The sequence below is a fragment of the Mytilus trossulus genome, chromosome 10 (genome assembly GCF_036588685.1).
Source record: "Mytilus trossulus isolate FHL-02 chromosome 10, PNRI_Mtr1.1.1.hap1, whole genome shotgun sequence".
Taxonomy (NCBI): Eukaryota; Metazoa; Mollusca; class Bivalvia; order Mytilida; family Mytilidae; genus Mytilus; species Mytilus trossulus.
The window spans coordinates 67598389-67623729 of NC_086382.1; the positions used below are offsets into that span (position 1 = coordinate 67598389).

General features: G+C 31.9%; 1 protein-coding gene across 1 annotated transcript in view; it reads right to left on the minus strand.

Annotated features, from left to right (window-relative positions):
• The window catches only part of LOC134688405 (acetyl-CoA carboxylase-like), a 68900-nt gene extending 44298 nt beyond the window's left edge, over window positions 1-24602 (minus strand). Inside the window, exons 1-15 of the mRNA XM_063549108.1 lie at window positions 24295-24602; window positions 16453-16582; window positions 11553-11691; window positions 10945-11136; window positions 9709-9807; window positions 8788-8999; window positions 7912-8121; window positions 7202-7375; window positions 6721-6882; window positions 6198-6361; window positions 5126-5380; window positions 2989-3070; window positions 2143-2213; window positions 1164-1304; window positions 411-539 (exon numbers count right to left, since the gene is read on the minus strand). Of these exons, the coding sequence (XP_063405178.1) occupies window positions 411-539; window positions 1164-1304; window positions 2143-2213; window positions 2989-3070; window positions 5126-5380; window positions 6198-6361; window positions 6721-6882; window positions 7202-7375; window positions 7912-8121; window positions 8788-8999; window positions 9709-9807; window positions 10945-11136; window positions 11553-11691; window positions 16453-16582; window positions 24295-24593 (2459 nt within the window). The 5' untranslated portion in view covers window positions 24594-24602. The remainder of the gene's footprint in view (window positions 1-410; window positions 540-1163; window positions 1305-2142; window positions 2214-2988; window positions 3071-5125; window positions 5381-6197; window positions 6362-6720; window positions 6883-7201; window positions 7376-7911; window positions 8122-8787; window positions 9000-9708; window positions 9808-10944; window positions 11137-11552; window positions 11692-16452; window positions 16583-24294) is intronic.
• Between the last annotated feature and the right edge of the window lie 739 nt (window positions 24603-25341).

Genomic DNA, 25341 nt, shown 5'->3' on the forward strand with positions numbered 1-25341 from the left:
TCAAATCAACTCCCCTTTTTCCAATCTGATGTCAATATATTTTCTGATAGATGTCTGAATAAAATCATTGAAAAAAGACCCTTATTTACTTGATTTTTGTCTTCCATGCTTAGAAAATAAAAGCTTATTCACCTTAAAAAATACTATGTATTCCATGATAAATACATCAGTTTAAATATTTTATGTAATTCAAAAACTATAAATTCTGAAAATTTTAAGATTTTTATATTAATGCGAAAATACTGGCAGGAAAGGTTTCACAGACATTACAACACACATTTTGAATTTTACTGATTTAAAACTCATAAGCAGCATTTCTTTTCCTTGCAACAAATAATTATTGTAAATTACAATAATAAATACATGAACAAGTTTCTGAATTTACAGTTTATGTTATTGACCACCCTTACCATCCATTTTCTGACACCCGTAATTCCATGACCATCTTCATCACCTCCATCTCAGCATAGGTAGCACCAGCAAATACATGTCCACCATCGTCTACAGTGTAGTTCAGTAACTTTCCTGCTGAGGGGGACCTGGACAAATAAAATCAAAATGTAAATGTGTACAATTAAAAAAACATTGTTCCAAAGTCACCTTTCATATGGTTTAGTTAATGTACAGATGATGTGGGTACAAGTCTACTTGATTAATGTAGAAAGTAGTTCTTGTTTCAAAGTTAAAACCTCAAATGATTTTTGTTGGTTAAAAATTAAATATTTTCATATTGTAATTTGTAATATATACAAGAATAAAGAGATATGGTATGATTGACAACTTTCCACAAGATATCAAATGACAGACTTAGAAGTAAGCATCTATAGCTTGTTGTACGGCCTTCAATAATGAGCATCACCCATACCACACCGAATTGCATGACAGCAGTTAAAAGAAAATTTTCACATAATTACAAATTTCTTCCAATTCTTTAATATGTATCATATAAATACGACCAGCACTGTTGGCTCATTTTCTTTACATAGAACACAATATAAAAAAGAAGATGTGGAATGATTGCCAATGAGAAAGCACTCCACAAGAGACCAAATGACACAGTAATTAACAACTATAGGTCACCATATGGCCTTCAACAATGAGCAAAGCCCATACCGTATAGTCAGCTATAAAAGGCAACAACAAGTCTAGGTACCAATAGTTACCTGAGGACTGTTGGGTCATTTTCTTTATGTAGAACACATGTTCTGTTACCAATAGTTATCCTGTAACTATCAACCTCCTCTTTCATATAGGTGGTATGACTGGATCCATCGAATGATATCAACAACCCTCCATCACTCAGTCTGTAAAACAATCAAAGGATTTTCAAAGGTTGGTCAAGCTTATCATGAAAAGGTCAATTTCAAATTCAAATTAAATTGTCAGTATCGAAGTGTCAGCTTATATTAAATAATTCTAATTCTGCAAATATGTATTGTTAATGAAAACATAACTGTATGGCTATAAACCAGTCAACTGCAGTCAGACATCAGTTTTGAAGTATGAATTACACTGAAATTTTCAACCAAATCCATACTGGTTAACACATTTGCTTGAAAATGGTAGTACTGTGAGGAACTGTGTTGGTTATTTAAACAAAAAGTTGTCATTTAAAATCAAAATATCTCAGGCAAAACTATGTGTGTAGCATTGGTTTCTAATACTTACAAATGTTTAAAAAAGTGTTTTTAATAGTCATATCCAGTTGGGAAGAAAATTTCAGATTAGTTCATGGTTTAATGTTTTAATTAATATTATTTTAACATTGATGAAAGAGGCAACAAATTTTCCTAAAGTGGAAAATCAAACACATCTAAAAAAAAAACAACATTGCAAATATAAATGCATCATAGAGTCGAGGAACAGATAATTGTTTATGTCACACAAGTATTTGTCAAATTTTAAATCTTTCTAAATCAAAGTTCTTTCCTAACAAAAGTTCCAAGAGGAATAAATATTCTATTATATCTACTGGAACATATATTATAGTATTTGCTCTTTATGGAATAAATGGTATAGAGTATTTGATCCAACAGGAACAGATATTATGACAGTGTTTATAACAAAGTTTCCAGGGTAACTTTTGTTAGGCGGAACAATTATACGTTAACAGAACTCTGTGACAGATTGTTATAATCATACCTGTGGGCTTCAATATCAATAAAGGATTTATTCATACTGATGAAATAAGTACTAACTCCTGTTTTCACAACCTGAAATATAAAACACAAGGTCAACTTTCCCATCCTTTAACCAAACTTAAAGGATTGATAAGCAAATCTTATAAATTTGCAATTGTTCTATAGTATAAAAACTTTTTAGAATTTCGAACTTAATTTGACTACTTGATTATATTTATCATACTGTGGATTCATTATTATTCGTTGGATACCAGTTCTCCTGGTTTTTGTGGGTACAATAAATGAACTCATAATAGATACCAGGATTAAAATTTTATATTTATGCCAGAGACGCCTTTTGTCTACTAAAGACTCATCAGTGACACTCGAAACAATAAATGTATAAAAGGCCAAAAAAAGTATGAAGTTAAAGAGCATTGAGGACCAAAAATTCCTAAAAGTTTTGCCAAATAAAGCTAAGGTAATCTATTCCTGAGGTAGAAAAGCTTTAGTATTTCAAAAATGGGAACAACACATTCAAATGTTCAACAAAATACACTTTTCTGTAGGCCATGTATGCAGAGATTGGCAAAGCCATGAAAATCAAATACCCACGAAACAGCTGGTTTTCCTTAATCCACAAAAATTGATACCTACGAAAAATAAAAGAATCCACAGTACATAGTAACAAGTATATTCAGGCTAATTTTACCATGAACTAAAAACAGTGAATTCTGCTCAGTATTATAATTACATAATCAAATCAAATTATTGGATTTGTCTACCTCACAAAATCTAATAAGGCATAAATAATTGGTAGATTAACTTTATAGATAAATATTAACTGTCCAACAAATGATTTATATACCTGTGTACGATATTTGATAAAGTCATAGTTAAACTCTACATCCACCTTGTTATTCAGGGAATGTGTTGGTAAGATCTGTCCTCTGTAATGGACAATAATTATCTCATACAGGATTCAAACATTTTTGTAGGCAAAATGGCTCATTCTTATTCTAAATTAATATTTTTGCTCTTTAAAAATTGAACTACAATTTCCTTTATTTTATTCAATTTGATTCAAAATACAAGAACACTCAATCGAAATAAAACTTTAAACAAACAAATTTAGAATAAAATTGCACTTGTATTTTTCTACAATCTTTATGTTTACTATAAGTTAAGGCCACTTTTTTTTTATTAGTTGGTTTACGGATCCGCCGACCCTGTTTTTCACGATATTGAAATAAAAATAAAAACGATTTTGAAGATTTTTTTTAATTCCGCCGACCTTTTTCTGTTTGAAGAAGTACAAATAAAAATAAAAACATGATTAAAAAAGATCGGTCTTTCTTCTTCCAGTCGGAATACCCTCGGAAATCCCGTGCGGTTCCCTGTTCAGTGAACGTTTCATGATGATCTAATGTGGTGAAAAGGAACCAGTTTAAAGGCGGTTCCCGGTTTAGTCAACGTTTCATCATGATTTAATGTGGTGAAAAGGAACCAGTTGAAAATGGAGGCAACTTCCAAGCAAGGACCTAAGCTCTTAAACTCGGCAATCAATGTTACACGCAGGACTTCGGGAAAGTTCAGAGAGCCGACAACCTTGCTTCAGAAGTTGAAATGGAGGACCAGATACGATTTTAATATTGTTGCCATGGAGATTTTCGGTGTAAACGGTTGAACAAAATAAACATCGCAGTCATGAATAATAAAAATGAAAATTATTTTTGAGATGGTTTGGGAAGTTTGGTTTAAAAGGTCAAACAACCGCTAATTTGAAACCCTGTTTTAGACTGTCAGTGAAGTTGACGGCGGGTCAACTTTGGTTTAAGTGTTGATCAGAAAGTCTGAAACCCGACGAAAGGGGTTGTTTTAGTTTCTTGAGGATTGAGCTGCATTTGTCATTACATATATGAGGTACAAATAATTATGACGTATGGCAAGGCTTTCTGGCATCCAAAATTTGTTTTAAATAGCCTAGCCAGACGTCACTTAAGGGAAGAATCTTTTAAATGCTGCCAGGGATGGGTGTCTGATTAATTGGCCTTATTATATAAATACCTAAATACCATCCCACTGTTCCCATTAAGATTTAATGGAACAGAGATGGGAAATGGTGGACAAGATCCCAACACAAAATCAGAACATGTATTACTGTAATAGAATGCCTGACAATTAAAATCACTTCAACATTTATAAAAAGGGACAATCCCAGAACACTTCGAGATATAAGCTTATACTTTATTAATAGCAGTGTAAAATAGCATAAAAAGCCTAAGAAGGACATGTTTTCATGTACCACATATGAAGGTATATGACATGCAGAGCGCATATGGTATTTCCTCATTAAGATTGTATTTTGTTATGAGGAATTTGTCACTCCCTGATCTAAATTTGATAAATAAATACACAGAACAAAGAGAAATGCAATTGGTAAAGACACTTCCCTTTCATCAGGGACATGGTTTCATCAATCTACATTGACATTGGACTCCTTGTAACACATTAAATTTAAATTGAAACAGCAAGAATCAATACCAAATTATGAAACGATCTGCATACATGTGAAGTACAAAATGCATAATACTATCATATCTATCTATCTATCTTCCCGTCAAGGAGTGGACTCATTTTTGAGTGTATATACTCCAGCGATTATATTACTATTATACAGAGTAATGTCATTGTTTGTTTCTCTCCATTTTTGGTTAAAAAAAAACAGTATTAATTCCAATTTTTATTTTTATTTATTTTTCGACCTCCTACCCTACATTTTTTCATTGTTTTTATTTTTATTTTTTTTTCGACCTCCTACCCTTCCTTTTTTAAGAAGAATCCCGTAAACCAACTAATAAAAAAAAAGTGGCCTAATGGCATCTTATTTTAATTTTTACATAATTAGAATCATCTTTCCTTTTTACATTTTAAGTCTTAACCTTTATATTATAAAAAAATAATTTGAAGGACAAAATGTATAATAATATAAAAATTGCACTAACTTTTCTAAAGAAGCCTGGAAGTTCTGGAAGCTAGTGGTTATGGTTTGATCTCCTATATGTAATGCCCCACAGATGACCCCTAACATGGTAGGGGGTTTCTCAGCCTGGACTTTCTCAGAGATCAGTTTGTCTAACCAGGCTGTAGATATACGATTGTTCTGATATTCCTCAGTCTCTAAGAGTTTGATCAAATATTCTACTGTTGTCCTGAAATCACCTCTAATGGACAGTTCCTTCAATGCTACAACCAAGTTTCTGAAATGAAGAAAATATTTTTCATAAATACGAATGAACATCATGTGTCTGGTCCTGTGAAACCCAAGGAAAATTCAGGGCTGTGGTTCAGGAACAGCTATGGATGCAAAAATAGGACAAAATAGGGCTAATAAATGATGGTCCAAGAAAGAAAGACAAATTAAGGAATAGATTCCCCTCCCCACTACTACATGAAAGAAACAAAACAAATAGCCATGGACAGCAAGAAATGGAGAGAAACTGTAGTCGTCCTATGTCCCCCTTGGGACGAAGTGGATTAAGTCAAGTTAAGTCAGCCCATTACTACATAGTGAACACATTAAAAAGCAAGGGGAATAACGACAAAATATATAGTTTTTCCTGTATTTATTGCAACAATTAATTAAGGTCAAGAGCAAAAAATACATTCCTAAAAAAGTTTCGACTGTGCAAATTCAAGAATATTATGCTTAATATGAAAATTCAGATTACCATTCTTATATCATTTTTTCTATCTGCAGGGCATTCAAAAATTACAAGCAACCTTCTTGTAGAAATAGAAAACACACTTTTCAAGTTAAAAGATTTCCTGTTGCCTCAATGGAAAAATATCACACTGAGAAACAGAAACCTCTTGTCTCACTAAGCAGCCTCCCCATTCTCATTATAACTTAATTTTTAGTGCCTTTCCTGTCCTCTCTGACATCAAGAGAAACAATGTCCAAACTGTGAGTCAGCAAACTCATGGAGCCCTCCTGATGCTACCACACTGAAATATCTCCCTGGGTAACAGAAACCTCTTGTCTAACTTACTGGTTTCCCCCTTCCCATTACTTACTCTCTAGCGTCATGTCTGTCCTCTCCCCAAGAGAAACAATGTCCAAACTGTGAGTCAGCAAATTCATGGAGCCCTCCTGATGCTACCACACTGAAGTATCCCCAGACATTCTTACTGCTTCTAAAATTCAATTCTTGCACAGTTCCAGAGCTTGGTTTAAATCCCTGAAATATAATAAAGATATATAATTCAAATTTACATTTCACATCATCCAAGTGAATTAAAACTTGCTAAACATTCCAGCCAATAGACCATACTGATTTTTTTTAGTTTTGGTTCTGAAACATTTTAACCTGAGATTTTGTGATATTGACCTTTTGTTATATGTGTTAATGGGATACAGATGATACTCATGCTGGCATATAACATGATAAATGGACATAACTCTAGATAAAAGAATTAAATTTGAAAAAGTAACACTAAAATAAATTCTAAAATTTTTTTTAATAATTTCAATTCTCTTGGTATAATCATACTTTTTTTTATAGTCTAAATAACAGCCAATTGTTCTTTTTTGGCATACCTCATCTGGATTTTCACTTGTTATCCTAGCTGCTATCACATGACCCCTTGGGCTTGGTTTAAAGGTAGGTTGCTCAAAATCTATTATAGTAGGTTCCCATGGATCCAAGCCATACAAACTTCTGATGTCTTTCAATCTGTACAGTGGTAAACCCATAGCAATCTATAAAAATATAGGCATTCAATGTTTTCAACTATAAACAACAATTAAACTTTTCTGCCACCATTGCTATGCAGGGACATTTTATCTGAAGCCAACTTACCTATAACTAAGCAGTAGGAAGGTTGATATCTACCACTATTTCTATGCAGGGACATTCTATCTGAAGCCTGGACTTAGCAACAAGGAGTTTAATATCAATCATCTTTTCTAAGCAGCAATATTTTTATCTGAAGACTTATTTACCTGTAACTGAGCAGCAAGGAGGTTGATATCTGCCACCATTTCTGTACAGGGACATTCTATCTGAAGCCTGACTTACCTGTAGCTGAGCAGCAGGGAGGTTGATATCGGCCACCATTTCTGTACATGGATGTTCCACCTGTAATCTTGGATTTAATTCTAGGAAATGGAAAGTGTCATCTTCTGAGTTGTAGAGATATTCTACTGTCCCAGCACTGACATAACCAACCATCTTAGCTAAAGTGACAGCTGCCTGAAATATAAATAAAATATATTATATTTCTACATGGTAAGCTTGGAACTACATCTTTAATAGATACTGAAACAAGAATGTGTCCACAGTACACAGTTGCCCCACTCGCACTATCATTTTCTATGTTTACTGGACGGTGAAATTGGAATAAATTCTCTAATTTGGCATTAAAATTAGAATGATCTTATCAAAGGGAACATGTATTCTAAATTTAAAGTTGATTTTACTTCAACTTCATCAAAAACTACCTTGACCAAAAACTTTAACCTGAAGTGTAACAGACGGACAAACGAACGAACGAACGAACGGACACACAGACCAGAAAACATAATGCCCCTCTACTGTCGTAGGTTGGGCATAAAAAAGGAAACATAAGTGGAATATACACAATGATCCTACCGTGCCAGGGCTATATAGCCAATCAATGTTGTTAAAATCTTCCATCATCAATATGCACATACTTTCTGCAGGTTCAGCTAGGAAATTTCCATTGTTTTGATTTTTAATATCTAAAGCTTATATTTTATAATTTATACCTTTTCCATCATTTCAAACACATCAGGACTAGCTATAGCTGTTGGTGCCTCCTCTATAATCTTCTGATGTCTTCTCTGTATAGAACAGTCACGACCAAACAGGGATACAGCATTCCCATAATTATCTGCTAAAATCTGTACTTCTAAATGCCTGGCTGATAACGCCATCTTCATGATAAAGATGGGAGAACCTGGAATTTCTGTTTGCACCTGAAATAAAGGAATAAATTATTATAAGGTAAAAATTTGTTTGAGATAACATTTAAATATTGGACATTATAGTTTTTTTTGGGGAGTATTTATGTGGTAAATTGCTTTCTCACTGAAGTATACCACAGACGCTGATAACCATGTAACACAGCAATTAAATATACTTCATTTTTAGTCTTTATTACAGATTAAATGACCTTATATCACGTTTATGGTTTAACAATTAAAAAATCTGTTTCTTTCCTAGTTTTATGCTGTTTCTGATCGGAATATTCACACTTTTGACTATTCATCTGAATTTACTTTGAATGACCCTAAATCTGTTTCTGAAATAACCTTCTTGCTTCATGAAACACTTCCTTTTTTAATTAGCATTTCAAATGTTTAACTATGACAAAGCATTTTGGAAATTGTTTTACTTTAGTAACTGCAGAAAAATTTACATACAAGTGTAAATATGCCCATAGGTTATAATATAACTAACCTGTCTAAACAAGTTATGGAAATCTACTTCACTCTCAGCCTTCCTTATACCCTTCCCTCCTCCTCCTTCAGAAGCTTTGATCATAACTCACCTGTCTAAACAAGTTATGGAAATCTACTTCACTCTCAGCCTTCCTTCTACCCTTCCCTCCTCCACCCTCCGAGGCTTTGATCATAGCTCACCTGTCTAAACAAGTTATGGAAATCTACTTCACTCTCAGCCTTCCTTATACCCTTCCCTCCTCCTCCTTCAGAGGCTTTGATCATAACAGGGAATCCAATCTTCTTAGCAGCCTTTAATCCTTCATCACCATCTTTAACACAAGCTTTCTTAAAAACATCATTAGGCACTGTAACACGGTGACCTTTCTTCTCATCCCAATCTACTGTCAACCCTGAAACATACAGTAAATAACTTTAGGATTGATTGTAGTTAGTCTTCATCATCAAGTAACAAATATTTAACATACATTCAGGATGATGTAAATGATAATTCTAATGCAACATCTCTTGTAACGTTCATTTTGATTGGATAATGTCACTAATTTTTATGGCATGAATTGACAATTGATGCTATGAAAGTTTACGTGCAAGCGCAGACAACATATTGCATATTTTAAAAGTATGATGTATCATAAGCTTAGATAGCATCAATTGGTGATTTGATGATTGCAAATACCTGTTTACTGTTTTTCCTAAAGTGTCACCAATAAACTTAATTTGCAACCATCAAATCACCAATTGATGCCGTCAGAGCTTAAAATACAATGCAGTATCTTTTAAACATGTTAAATGATCTATATTATGTGAGTTATCAGGTGCTTGTTAAACTTTAGAAAAGTAATAAAATCTACTACCTTTGGTCTATGATTTAAAAGGGAGAAGCAACAACTTCTATTATAAATAGAAATAAATCCATTAACTTGCTGATATAAATAAAAATATATATATATCTATCTGGGCTATTATTCTGTACAAACCTGAACCACTCCATGGTAGTGTAGGTACGTTAGCTGTCTGGGCCACTATTGTATATACAAACCTGAACCACTCCATGGTAGTGTAGGTACACTAGCTGTCTGGGCCACTATTGTATATACAAACCTGAACCACTCCATGGTAGTGTAGGGACGTTAGCTGTCTGGGCCACTATTGATGAAGCTATCTTATCTCCTAATGCCCACATAGCATACTCTGGTGGTCCTGTATAGTATATAAAGTTATTTTAGTATACATATATACATTTTATTTTTTATCCCTCCAAGTTCAACTTAGTTTTCCAGTTTCATGTCTAAGAAATAGCCTTCAGTAACAGTTAATCATGATTTTCTAAAAGGATGAAAATTTTAACTGTTTGATTTATCAGTCTCACACACCAAAATTAAGAATTCAATGAAATTACTTAATTTCCTTTACAACATCATTATCTTGCTGAGTTTGTCTATTTTATTAGGTTATTTTTGGTTATATAGCTCTTTAATTGTTTTTGTTCTTATAAATCATTGGCTTTTAATATTTGTTTTTGATAGTTCCTAATGAAGGTAAATCTAGAATAGTGCTTCAGATACATAAAATCTATGAAATGTGCTGTTTTCATTCTTTAAACATTTCAACCAAAATCAACCAATAATTCATTTTGGCAAAGGTGTAGTATTGGAAAATACATAAGATAAATTCAGCAAATAACTTGCGATTCATAATTAACATGATTAAGGTGCAAATTATCTAGTTTTTCATTATTCTGTAAAACCTAAAAATATCAAGGAGGTTACCCTCATTTTTATTTTTATTTCCTGAAAGGCTGTTGAAAATCTCATCCTAAACAAATATCAATATCTATTGTTAAGCTTGTGTCTTTTTCAGGTAAGAATGATTTTCTCCTTTGACCTTTAACTTCAACATTTAATTTTGAATACTTGAACATTTAAGAAAAAAAATATTGTATGAAATTTAACAAATGTTCTTTACCTAAACTTTTAACCAAATCATGAAATGTCATAATTGTGGGGTTAAAGGAAATATGTCATTTCATATTAAAGTAATTTCATGGTTTTGTTATTTCTGACTGATTTTCATCTGGACATTTAAATTTGTGGTTCAACATGTTCAAATAATTTTTTTTTTACATCTATGAAATTCATTATAACTATTTCAACATTTTAAGCCATAATTACAAATAATATATGACATTTATTTTTATTATCAACATGTACTTTAACTGAACATTAATGCATTTCAGTGATACATATATAAAGCTGATCTTTGAATTATCCACTGTCATGCTAGGTGTTTAACCAAGTTGTTCAATTCCTTGTGAGATGTTGTTGAACTTTAACTTACCAATAAATATAATATTGTTTTTATGTAGAAGTTCTGGTAGTTTTGGATTCTCTGATGAATGTCCCCACCCTGCCCATACAGCCTGTACTTGTGTTCGTTTAGCTATGTCCAGAATCAGGTCCACATTAGCATAGTTATTATTATTAGATCCTCCTGGAACTTGTGCATACTGGTCTGCCATCCTGATATATTCTGGAAAACGAGAAATAAAAACTTAAGATTTCTGTGGAATTCTGAAACTATGGAGTAATAACTGATTTTAGGAAGCTGTGATTTTAATTCCAGAGAAAAATGAGATGAACATTTCATACATAGAAATTATGTGTAAGTATATATAAGTACTCAGTAAACAGGAAGTTGTTTGAGTTATGAATATGGAAATGCATTATGGGACAGAGCAAACTCACATGAATCTTGTTTCAAATTGAAGGAGGCACTTATTTATAGATGGATGTTACAAAAATGTCATGGAACGAACAAAGACGTGAACAGTCAGACTAACAGGGGATAACCAGTTAGTATTATTAAAATGCAAACCAGCTTATATCATATCATATTTCAAGGGTAGAGCTGTCAATCACTGATGTTAAGTACACCTAAACATTTACCAGCATTTGCTTTTAAATCTTCTGGTGTAACCATGACAACAAATCTGACAGCCTTCTCATTGCGGAACATCTCATACGACCATCTTCTGATTGACCTCATACATTTTACTGCAGCTATACCATTGTTGGCTATCAATACCTATACAAATAAGATGTTTTAATACATTTAAAAACTAAAAGGTATTGTTTCATGTTAAATAATAGACTACTAAATCAAATATTAGTCAATATGTTTTAAAAAAGTATATGCTTTACATAAAGCCTAATTTATCACTAGACAGAATCAACATTTTATAAAAAAAAGTTCAAGCTTTTTGTTTTGCACAATTTAATTCCCATTTTGTGTTATTTGTATCTGTGCTATATTCAGAAAATATCACCTTAATATATTTTCCTCAAAGAAAGTACTGTTCAGTTGGATGGCAAACGCCTGAATCTGACAGATAAAGGTCAATTTGTCGACACAAAAAGGACCCGTATGTAAAAGGTTTACGCCCACAAACAGCGCCACCTATAATTTTGTCTACGGCATCTTTGAGAACGATGTCCCGTTCTGTAGTAAATTAAAACATTAAATTAACTAAAACATATAAAAGTAAGTGTAAAAAACATATTGAAAGATATATTTGCAGATGACTGGTTATGCATGATACGCTGGCAATGTGCGCAATGTCCTTTAATCGAAGATTGAAAATTAGTTTGTTTCCTACGTCAAAATGGCGGATTTCAATGTTTACATTTTTTCCTCTATTTATAATCTGACACAATTTCATATCCAATCATTTATTAGCAATTTTATTATTGATCTTTGGAGATCATCCAATTAGATTTGCCGTTAGAAAGTGGCTATACGTTACCAGCCATCGTTACAAAGTAGCCATGTGTTTTGTGGGGATACCTTGGGAATGTTGTGTATTCAAAAGTTACGGTAAAAATCAATGTTTTCTTCATTATATTTCCATGCATACACAAGTCATACCACCAAATCCATTCTTTACAGACCTCATAAGGTAAACAGACATATTTAGCTGTCTGCTTTAGCAAAAATTCGTGTAAATAAGGCCTGATGGGTCGTTTTGAATTCAAGTACAGCCGACAAACACGTGGTAGATTGTTTATGTTTGACAGTTTGCTTTACCTTAATTGCACGTCGATGTTACTATATACTTAGCAATAACATTTATCGTGTTATACTTTCAAGAGTTATATAAAACATCTTGTCTAAGAAACAGGTCTAGCGAGGTGCAGGGACTTCCTTTACTAGGTCTTTAAATAGTGAGGGTGTAATATGATGTTTACAAATTACCATATTTACATTACAGCATTTTTTTTGCATTTGATATATTTTATGTACACAAAGAACAATAGAGTAAATAAACATGCATGGATTTAAGACATTTAATTCCCACCCTAGGTATAAAATTTTATACTCATTATACATTGGAACAAATAGAGCAGATTGCAATTGACATTATTATGTATTAAATGTCTAAAATCCTGATTGATGGGGCCAAATCCTCAACATATTTTTTTCTATAAAGTATACAGCAGCTCCTCCAAGGATTAGTAAGGGAATACTTTACATATAGTCCAATGGCTAAGTCCTGTCTTTTTTGTCTCTGATATTTCCTTATTTATATTATCATTTCTATTATTCTCTTGTACATGTAGTAAGACAAAAGCTATTGGTACTCTTATTTTCCTCATTTGCCTGAAAACAATGGAATATATTCATTGTTGATGTATGTAAAGTGACTTGTAATTTAACTGTCACTGCTAACAGGTACTTGGACTCTGGTGATAAGTTTCTAGACTGTTATCTTATTGGCAATTATACCATATTTAAATGTCAGTTTCCCCTTTATAACTTTTAAAGAAAAGAATTAAATGACAGTATAATAAGTTGTAAAAAATTTGAAATGTTTAGCACAAGTGCAAAATTTAATTGGCATATTCAAGAAAATCTAGAGATATTGAAAAATGTTGCAATTCAAAATAATGTTTTGCACTCAGAAAACTATAAATACAGTACAGATATTGTTTTAATTAAGACTTTGAGAATATTTGCCTGTTTAATAATCATGATAATAGAAGATATAATTGTTATGTATCCTTTTTTTCTGATATATGTGTGGCCCTGGTCTGGCTGTGGTTTAAAATCTAAGAATGGAGTTGGTTATATTCATGTTTATCTGATTTATATCAACATTATTGTGTCAATTATATAAATCATTGTAGCACATTACTTTGCTCTTCATGGCCTTTTTTAATTGGAATAAAATATCTTATCTTATACCACATCTCTTTTATTTTAGTACTAAAAGGTTAATTTTAAAAGCATTTGAAGTAAGTGAGATGTTGACAAGCTTTAATATAGTCCATGATTGTAAATACAGATAATATCATGAGTTTTTTTTTTATAAAAGTAAATAATGTGATTTAATTGATTTAATATCTCAATTAAAAGAACTGACATTCTTATTTGATACTATGAGATTATTTCTGATATCAGAATAATAAATATCTTATTGTTGTCCTTTTTACAAAAAAACATTAACATACTTTATTTAAGTCAGTTTTATTTTTGTCTATGACTACTATAACTTGGGAAGTGGCCGTGCAATCTCTATGTTATACATTGTAGTGTTCTCAGGTTTTTGTTTTTCAATTGATTATGCATTTTAGAGCGGGTAAGTATGAATTTGGATTAAATTTGAAGTTGATTCAGTGTATTTTATGATATAATACCACTATTGTATTTCAACAAAGCATTTTCAAACTTTATTTACTGGTCAGCTTTATAGCTTATTATTCAATCAATAATTTAATTGAATGCACTCAACAGTTGGTTGCAGGACTTTTGAATTCAAATATAAGAAGAAGAAAAATAAAGCAAAATTTGAAATAATACATATAATAGGAATTATGATGAGAACTGCATGATATCAGGTTGCAATACAGCTTTTGCTCAGTTATCTTTGTGTTGATTATTATGTTCTAAATCCCTTTCTGGTTCTTTGGGTTCAGATATTTTCTCTTGATTAAGGCAAGCAACATAACTTGTACATCTTATAAAGGTTCTTATCTCAGGGTGAATCCAGACAATTTTAAACATAAGTGGTGGTATTCTCAACCAAGGATAAAAAGGAGAGTTAACTATATGATCCCTGAATTCAAATGAATTAATCTTCCATAAAAGAGGAGGTCACCAGAACCCCTGGGATCCACCACTGTATCTTAAAGCAGGTACAATAAAACAAGCATTGTACATGTACTTCTGTCCACTGCAAATTCATATTATTTTCATTCAAAAGTATAAATGTTCACAATTTTAAAGACTATATTTCCTTTGTTTCCATATTCAGTTTGCTTTCACGCAATGAAAAGTTCAATTCTATTGTAACACAGGTTCTACTGACAACTGATAAACCCCTCTTGTATCCTTCTATCTACCAAAAGGGTGTTTGAGAAAATACAATAAGTCCAAGTTCAGAATTTTCTTCTTTGGAAGTGTTCAATAACCTGTAAGTACTTGAAAAAAATGTCATATTCAACCTTCCCATGACTATTTTAATGTTACAACAGTAGAGGAACATGGAATATTGAAAATTTACTGAAGAAATTGTCGAAATATATCTGCAATCATTAATTTTACTCGAATTTACTGTTGTGAACTTGCAATATCCTACGATGCGCGTACCGAGTTATCTCCCTTTGATCTCCGCTTCGCAACGAATAATCTGACACAATTGCGTATCCGGGGTTTTTGTGATCTGATATAGTAATATAAGAAGCAAAAAATGGTTTTACTTCATATTTTATACCCCTCAACACGTTACCAAACCTATTTGAGGAATTATAAAGGATTTTCCGTGGACCTACGGAAATTTTCAGAAAAAAAGTTTCACTTCACTCGTGAATTTATAACATTTTTACAAGACTTTTTAATGATAATTATATAAAATAAGGAAGCTTATTCAATCTAGAATTGAATTCTTTGGTTTTTAACAATGTACGAGTACAAATAAGACAATACGAGTCCAAAAACCACGAGGCGTGCACGTTTACCAAAAATCGTAAACTCTGACCTTTTATCACGTGACCAATGTCTTGACCTTAGAAGCCATTAAATCGTTTGCCGTTCAACTGTGTTCTACCAATGATTTAGATAAAACTAAAATTACAATGTAATTGTAATATGACAGTGTAGTTGTAGTATAATTACAGTGTAGTTGTAGTATTACACTGTAATAGTAAAATTACAGTGTAATTGTAGTATACTGTAGATTCATTTATATTTGTGGGTATCAATTTTCGTGGATTGCTGAAAACTGCATATTCGTGGATATTTGATTTCGTGGTTTTCACATTCTCTGTATACAAAGCCTATTGAAAATATGATATTCGTGGAACATTTGAATTCGTGGTTTACCTGTACCCATGAAAAACCACAAAAATTGGTATCCAACGAATAATAATGAATCCACAGTAACAGTGTTGTAATATTACCTGTTATTGTAGTATAACAGTGTTATTGTAATATTACATTGTAATTGTAGTATTGATGGCCTCCTGCTGTTTTCTGCTATTTAGTTGGGTTGTTGTCTCTTTGACACATTCACCAATTTTTATCATTATAAATAGTATCTTTGATAAAAATTTGATAAAAACCTGGCTACCATTGTACATTTGAGAAAACTTATAATGCATTTTCCATATATTTCAAAGAGTCAACACAGATTTTCTAATTTGCCCCCTACATTGTGGATAATAACCTTTTATATGGCAAGAACTGTACTCATGAGAAATTTACAAGACATGACAGACAGATGCACTATTCATATCATGTCATCCTCCAAATTTGTTGACAAATGCCTCAGTTGTTGCTATGACAACTTACCTTATTTATAACATGATTTCCGCCGAATCTCTTGACAAATTCCTCTGGTGTTGCTACTACACAATCTTTAGGTGACAGGCTCAGTTTTTTCCCTTTGGTGTCTAAGTTGGTAGCTCCCGACATTGAGTGCCTGTTTATAAATTGAATTAAGTCATTAAAAAGTTGTACAGTATTACAATGAATATTCCATTTACATCATCAGGTGTATTATTATCAAAGGAAAATAATTAATAGCATAACAAATTTTGTAACTAAAATGAAACAAATGTAAAACTAGTCACTGGTCATTCAACATGGGTTCAAGACACACATTATGTAGGATCCATTTTAAAAATTAATTCTAAAAATTATATTTATTCCTGAACAGATCTGATCTATTGCTTAAAATTTTGTTGACATTCCTTTTAAGTTTCTTTTTACAGTGAACTTTTGTACAGGCAGTAAAATAAAACTAGAGGCTCTAAAGAGCCTGTGTCGCTCACCTTGGTTTATGAGAATATTAAACAAAGTAAGAAGATGGATTCATGACAAAATTGTGTTTTGGTGATGGTGATGTGTTTGTAAATCTTACTTTACTGAACATTCTTGCTGCTTACAATATCTCTATCTATAATGAACTTGGCCCAGTAGTGTCAGTGGAAAATGTTAGTAAAAATTTACAAATTTTATGAAAATTGATAAAAATTGACTATAAAGGACAATAACTCCTTAGAGGGTCAATTGACCATTTAAGTCATGTTGACTTATTAGTAAATCTTACTTTTCTGAATATAATTGCTGTTTACAAGTTCTCTCTATCTATAAACGTATTCAAGATAATAACCAAAAACCGCAAAATTTCCTTAAAATTACCAATTTAGGGGCAGCAACCCAACAACAGGTTGTCCAATTCATCTGAAAATTTCAGGGCAGATAGATCTTGACCTGATGAACATTTTTACCCCATGTCAGATTTACTCTAAATGCTTTGGTTTTTGAGTTATTTGCCAAAAACTGCATTTTACCCCTATGTTCTATTTTTAGCCATGGCAGCCATCTTGGTTGGTTGACCTGGTCACTGGTAACATTTTTTAAACTGAATACCCCAATGATGATTGTGGCCAAGTTTGGATTAATTTGGCCCAGTAGTTTCAGAGGAGAAGATTTTGGAAAAAGTTAACGGCGGACGACGGAGGACGCCGGACGCAAAGTGATTTGAAAAGCTCACTTGGCCTTTTAGGACAGGTGAGCCTAAAAAAAATCAACACCAGACATAAGTAACATTACTTCATGTAAATACAAAATAATCCATTATGGGCACTTTGTGGAAAGAATACTTACTAAAGGGTCAGATGACACTAATGCTGAATAATGTAACATACAATTAAAAGTCAGATCTTTTTTTTAAATCATTTTTAGTGTTATTATTTCAAATTTGATGCATTTTACTGACTAGCCATATGTAAACATAAAATGTAAAATGTGATACCATCTACTCAATTAAAGTTCATCATCACAACACATACAAAATCACTGTCAAACAAAAACCTGTAAATAAATGAACAAAAACAATGTCAAACCAACAAGCAAAGTGCAAAGTATTTAAACTAATTAAGCCAAAGAGTAAAATAACAATATTTGTCTGACATGAACATCCCCCTTGTGACTTATATACATTGCTATTGTACTTTAATCCTTTTCAGTTCTCAAACACATTATCATAATGTTAAAGATAGGAAATAGTTCATTAAATCATTGAAGCTTGTTCATGTCAGTAACGTTAGCAAATATTAAAAGAAAGATAACTTTCATGCAAGTTTTAGATCAACAAAGCTTGATATTGATGAAGGTTTTCTACACAAATACTGCAAAAACTCTCTACTCATTAACTGTACAAATGTGATATCTACCTTCGTGCCTTTGAAGATATATGCAATTCTAGTTATGTTTTACATATAGTATCTTTAACTTAAGCAAGTTATGAAATTAGATAGTTAGGATTATATATTTGTGTTTATCTGTTAAAAGCTATTATAATAATAATGTTTTTTAAATATCACACTTTTAACCAAAACTAGTTTTGATTAATATTTAGGCTTCTTAAAAAAATAAATTTAGTTTCTTGTTGATCATATAACCTGTTTCTTCTACTTTTTTATGAAGTAAACACAATTTGAAGAAAGAATCAGATAATTAAGATTTAACTGTGAGCCCTAAATGGTAAAACACATCACACATTATAGCATGGTCAAATGAAGCTGGAAGCTTAATTTTAGAAAGCCACAGAAAAATAAGACAGACATGTCATATGGGACAGACAGACAGGAATAAAACAGTAAACCCCTCCTTTGGAGCAGAGTTTAATAATCTTATGTAAACTTGCGTTTCAATATTATAGTGACTATCAGGATTAATTTAGAGTATCTTTAAACTTTTAATCGTTCTCAGAACTTGAACTTAAAATCAACTTTACAAATAAATATTGATTTAATAAAGTCAAGGCTGTTTACTTGATTTACCTTTAGTATATAACTTCCTGTTAAAATATTGATAATGAATATAAACATTATAAGTGGCTATCAAGATGCAGCAAGCAAGATAGGTCTTGATATATATTTATACAATTATTATCTACAAGCATATCACAGCAAAATGATAAAACTCACTGCTTGTTCATGTAGATCCTAAAATGAATTACAATTCACAAAGTATATCAAGATCTTACTTTTTGATCAAGGGATAATAAGAACTTTAATGTGTTATGATTAAAAATCAAAAGGACATTATCAAGTATTAGCATAGGTGAATTTAACAAAAAATCAATTTCAATCCTATTTAGCAATATTTGACTCTCAGTTATATAGTAAAAATAAGTCTAAAGTGTCTATCTTCAATTCTTTTTAAGCATTAAGGGCATATCCAACAGTTTCAGGGGAGGTAATAACAAACGTAAACGTCGTCTATTGTTTCCCGTAATTTCACGGTGTTTCAACGACGTCATAATGGCCGTTTGGAAAGAGCGGTTTCTTTCCTCATTGGAAATGGCACGGCGGGAATCGGCAAAAAAATCATACAGAATATTAGCAGAACTAGAATTCAAAACTAAAAGATATCTTTGTCCATTTGGTCTATTATAAAAGAACTGCAATTATCTTAATCATTACTAGACCATACTCACTTTTAAGTTTCCGTTTTATTAAATTATCTTCAATACATTAGAAAACAACGACAGCAAATGCATAATGATTTATTATTGCATAAGAAAGTAACACAAATTGTAATTAGTTCTTTATCAACTTTTTCCGAGATTTTGTCATTCAGGATAGAAAACTTAAAGTTTGGTTTTACTTGAGAAAGATGAAAAAAAAGGTTTCTTGAGAAAAAATAAATACGGCGTAAAATAGCATTTATCATGCATCTAGCTTTGCGTTGAAGTGCTAATAGATATACAGTAGCTCTTTAACATGAATATGAACTTTAACCGGTAAACTATGTAAAACAAAAGATGACACAGTAATAAAAAAATATTGAAATAGGAAAACATTGTAATATTGTAATATATACACTGACATACAAGTAGAAAATATCCGACGATGTTGGTGTTTACTTATGTATGAGGAAACAAATATAATTAAAAAATAAAACACAAAAAAACCAGTGTAGGTGTCTTTACTAATTAGACACGCCCTTTGCAGTCAGTAGGTCCATAACATGATGGGAAAAAAACAGCCTTTGACAAAATACCATAATTCAAAATGGGGAGGGGGGGGGGGCTAATAGCTTTACTCACGATTTTGATCATCATTCAACTTTATCTAGTACGGCATACGTTTTACCGCGTGTACACTCTTTATATCTTGATAATGTATCAATCGATCCACTCTCGCCTCGTCGTAGATATGCGTGATATATTTGCCACTGGAGCACGGCAACAATAAATTCATCAGTTTCATATAGTGATGCATAATCATTGGTTCTCAACTGATAATTGTCTCAAACAGTGTTCCAGTTTTGGTTTTTTATTTTTATTTTATATCTTATTTTAAAAACGAAAATTTTAGAATTTCTTTCCGCATCTTTCTCTTTGAATTCACTTTTTTAAATAATCAATAATAATATAGAGTGGGGTGCTCAATTTCGCCATATCTTTCCATGTTTTCTTCAGTTTATGTTCAGGTCTTTATGTTTTTGAAGTATACTGATATTTCTATATGAAGATAACTTCAAATCAAATTATTCTTAGCTTGAAAACGTGTTTGTTTTGAGAAAAATCATCTGAAAAGTGTGATTAAAGGGTGTTTGAAATTTCCTGATTTTTTGTCAACGGGGGACACATATTCGCCGTTTTTGCATATCTATTTTAAACCAAATAACTGCAGCTTTAAACAATATTTATCAAATAAATTTCATTAAATATGAATAGCAGACATTTGAAAGGTGTAAAAAAATGAAATTTTGGGCAATCAGTCAAGAAAATAACTAAGAAATATTTCTTTGAATTTTTTTTTTCATGTCCGTTTTTCTGTCCTTTGCGGTTAGTTCCGAAATTATGTCTCATTTTCAAAAATAACCATATTTGTTTTAAAAATATAATTTATCGGCATATTTCTTCCATTTCAACCATCCTTTGAAGTTTTTACACCTTAAAATTATAAAACGGCGTAATTGTGTCCACGGCGAATATGAGCGCCCCACTCTAGTAGTCTACATTAGTGGTTACATTGTATACAGCCAAACTATGTAGAGGGCAGTAGAACAGAAAACAATTTCCATTGTGTATATATGCAATAACTCATATATTGAAGCGTAAAACCACGGCAGTCAGGCTCGTTTAGGTGAAAAAAATACTGTCACAGTTTCAATTTTATATACTTATATAAATTATAGTAAATATGTCATAAAAGCAAAAACACAAGAAAAAATGTCCACAATTTATTTTAACATTCAACATTTTTCGGTCGTTTTGTTTATCCCCAATGTCAAACTGGGGCCTGTTTATCGAAGCTCTCTTAGGATTAGGACGTGTCCTAAGACCAACTTAGGACACATCTTAGTCCTCATTGGGTTTATCAAACATGTCGCAACTTAGGAAAATCCTAGGAATTGTCCTAACTTTAGGATACCAATTTAGGTGTCTTAAGATGGTCTTAGGATGGTCCTTACTTTAGGATACATTCAAATTTCGTCTTTTGTTCATTTTCACGCGTAATATTTTTAAAGCAGTAGTAAAAATAGTTGAAATTCTCCGAAATGATATGAATGCACGAGATTTGCCTTTGAACTGTTAAATAATGTGACACTTCGAATTCAACTCACTCAAAAACATGTTATGATTTTTACGTATTATATATCTTGTTTACAGTTAGTTTGTTATTTTTTTATTTTTGTGTCATGTTTTGTTTCACACAGTTTAAATGTACAATTATTTTACAAAAAATATTTATTACCTTTAATTTAAAACTACATGATATTAGTTATTAGATTCTAATTAACCACATTTGAAATAAAATTATTGATAAAATACATCTATGATATCATAATTAGTTTTTTTTCATATTTGGTTTGTATTTTCTTTTCCGCTAATACTTAGGACATCAGTTAGGACGTCCTAGCTAAGATATTCCTAAGATAGCTTCGATGTGCATGCTGAGATGTGTCGTAAGTCGGTCCTAACTTTATCCTAACTTCTGTCCTAAGAAATTCTTAGGACCGATCTTAGGACAGTTTCGATAAACAGGCCCCTGATCTGTTTTGTTCATCAAAGTATGTTTTCATCTACAACTGCAAAAGGAGCAACTTCAATTTTCATGTGACCTTTGTTGTTGTTTATAGATATTATTCGAAGTTCCTTTATCCCTTCAATCATTTATTTAGATAGTATTTTAGCGTATAGATAGCGCGAAACTATCCTTACTCTATGCATCTGATATTACGACATTTTTATTTCGACTAAATGAGGCTGCAAATTTATACATCCGAGCAGCTAAACGGCCGCACCCAATTTTAGCAAATATATACACGTAACTGTCGGACAGGAGCAGTCCAGAGACGGAATATTTCTATACCCAATCAATCCATTTTTAATGATAAAGATTTTAAAGGTATACATTAATACGTCAGCAAACCAACGACACATATAAATCAAAACACTAAGAGTTAACATACAGATTTTTGTTATAGCTAGAAGCCTGTAAAGAGAAAAAGCCAAAACTGCAACAGGAATATATAATATATAATACGGGTGAGATTTTAGACAAGTGTTTGGTTGCAAAATTTCACGTGCTCTTTATTGATTTCGATATGTGAAATTATATAGACAGTGTAATGTAAATCAGTGTAAGACAAACACTTCTTTGTAAAGTAACGGTAAAATAAATAATGACGACTGACGTCAAGTGGCATATTAAATGAAAAACATCAAATGTAAATATAATATGAAAATTAACCCTGCTTTGTACTATAGACCGACACACAGAAACGGACTTCTAACGTGTAATTCGTTTGTTGTAAAAGAGGGATGAAATACCGTATACGATAGCCGGGGACTATTTTAATAGTTTGTTATTCCATGGTTTGCTAAACCGAATAATTCAGTACCTCCCCGGAATCGATATCTCCTACTTGCTAGGTAGTAATCGTAGATCAGCGGAATATAACGACTGAATTATTCGGGTTAATGGTTTGCTTGTTTCACACCCGGGTTTCACAATTTTGACGAACACTATAGTAGAGCTAACTGAATTATTATCTCGTTCATATACTGGTCCATTATAAAGAAGAAGAGGCGACATGACTGCTGTCGAGACAACTATCCAACAAAGTCACAGTGTAAAAATACATTTGTCTGCAACACCGTCGCACTGCCTATGAAAAATTAGCGGGAACTATAACGTTACGTTCCGAAACGTCTTATTTTTGGCGCAATTTGTGAGGCTTACGGAAGGGATTGAGTAAACAGTATGATATTACTCGATTTTTCTCAAAAACGAGTACGGTGACAAATATTTTTCAAAACGTTATGACGTTCCATTTTTTTCAAAGAATAACATATCTTACTTTGGCCAAATCGACACCGTTAGAAACATTAAAAAAAATCTAAAATGTGCATTTCAAATGTTCATTTCTTACCGTTTTTGGGGGTAACCATGACGTTTTTGGCTTTATTTGAGAAAGAATTAATTCTTTCAATGGTCAAGTTAGATTTTTCTAACCATTTTGAATTATTTTGCTTCAAATTGAGCCCAATTATATAAGTATATTTTGATTAAAAGATCATATTTAAATTTTTTAAATAAAAAACGTTTTTTTACTCCAAAATTCCAAAAATGTTCAATTTTCACCAGCATTTTTTGCAAAAACGAAATCGACAACATATATTTTTTTGGGCAAAATTCGATTCTCTGTCAATTGAAGAATAAAATATCTTAAAGGGTAAAAATTCTCACCGTCAGAAATAAACTGTTGGATATGCCCTTAAGCAATCATCGATCAATCTTAACTTTTTATCAATGCATTGTGGGAAATATGTAACCTTTTGTTTACAATTGGAAATGAATTATTCTATAATATCATCAAAACATGTCCCAAACAAGTATATACTGTATATTTATGTAATAAAAGAAATAACGGTTAGGGACCATTCCTATTTTTGTCAATTATTCAATTGTTCAGCATGTTCAGTCATATAATTCTTTCCCTTTTAAACAAGTAAAAAAGTGTAGGATTAAGCCATCTTTAAGTCTAACATTTATAGGACATTTTTTTAGGTTTGTTTATAAAAACCTTCATCAATAATTAATTGCAAAACCAACAAACATCCCAATTAAACCAATGCATCATATGAAACAGAATTTGATGACTTGCACTATGCTTTCTGAGAACTGGGTTTGTGAGTTTCTCTTGGTGGACATGCTGTACATCAGACGGGGCTGAAACAACTGTCGCTTAGGAGACAGACAATGGTCGCTCAGACTTGAGCCATACTTTAATCTGGCTGGTGACTGCTGACGATTGTCTCGTGCCATTGGGGAGTTGATTGGAGTCTTCTCTTCATCACCGTCTAATCGACTTTCTGACTGCTTGGTTTCCATCCTCTCAGACTCAGATTTATCCTCGTCATCACCAACCTCAAACTTCACTTTGTTTTTTTCACTGTTCGCCATACTGCTTTAAAAATAATCTGGGAAAATAAATAAAAATAATATGACTATTGTAAAAGATGAAACATTTTTAACTAAAAAAACTCCTTTCAAAAGTTTTAAGATCCTTAAATTTAAAGGAAAAGAAATGAAAATTGATGGATATAAAAGTCAAACACACTTGCATTGCTTCCTTCCACTTTCCAACTTCACCCAATACAAAATCTTCATTGATAAACATCTTTATAAATCATATGGTTCGCTACTGACCCTCTGCAGATCTATAGAAGGTTAGTAAAATCCATATCCCCTACGGATTTTATTCACCCTCTATGTTTTATAGGGGGTCAGTAGTTAACCGTAAAACAATTGCACGCTCAACTATTTCGGCTGAATTTTTTTGAAAAATAAACAATGAAACACAACAGCATTAACAGATGAGTAGACGTGACATCATGAACCCCTATGATATTCATTACCTCCCTATGGATGCATAGAGGGTCACCATGTGCTAATTTACCAGCGATGCGATAAGATACATGCTGTCTATACTATGATCTGGATAGTTGTTTTAAGTTTTCTCGAAATAATAACAATACAAGTCCAGTTTACAAAAAAAAAAATATTATTAGGGCTCAGCAATAGTCATTATTGTTTGTGGAACCGAGTCAGTTTACATCAAAATAGAGAAAATAGAAGAAAAAAATCTTTATTTGACCAAAGAGAAACAAGCTACCAAATGTATTTGAAAATAGTGAAATACATGTATAAA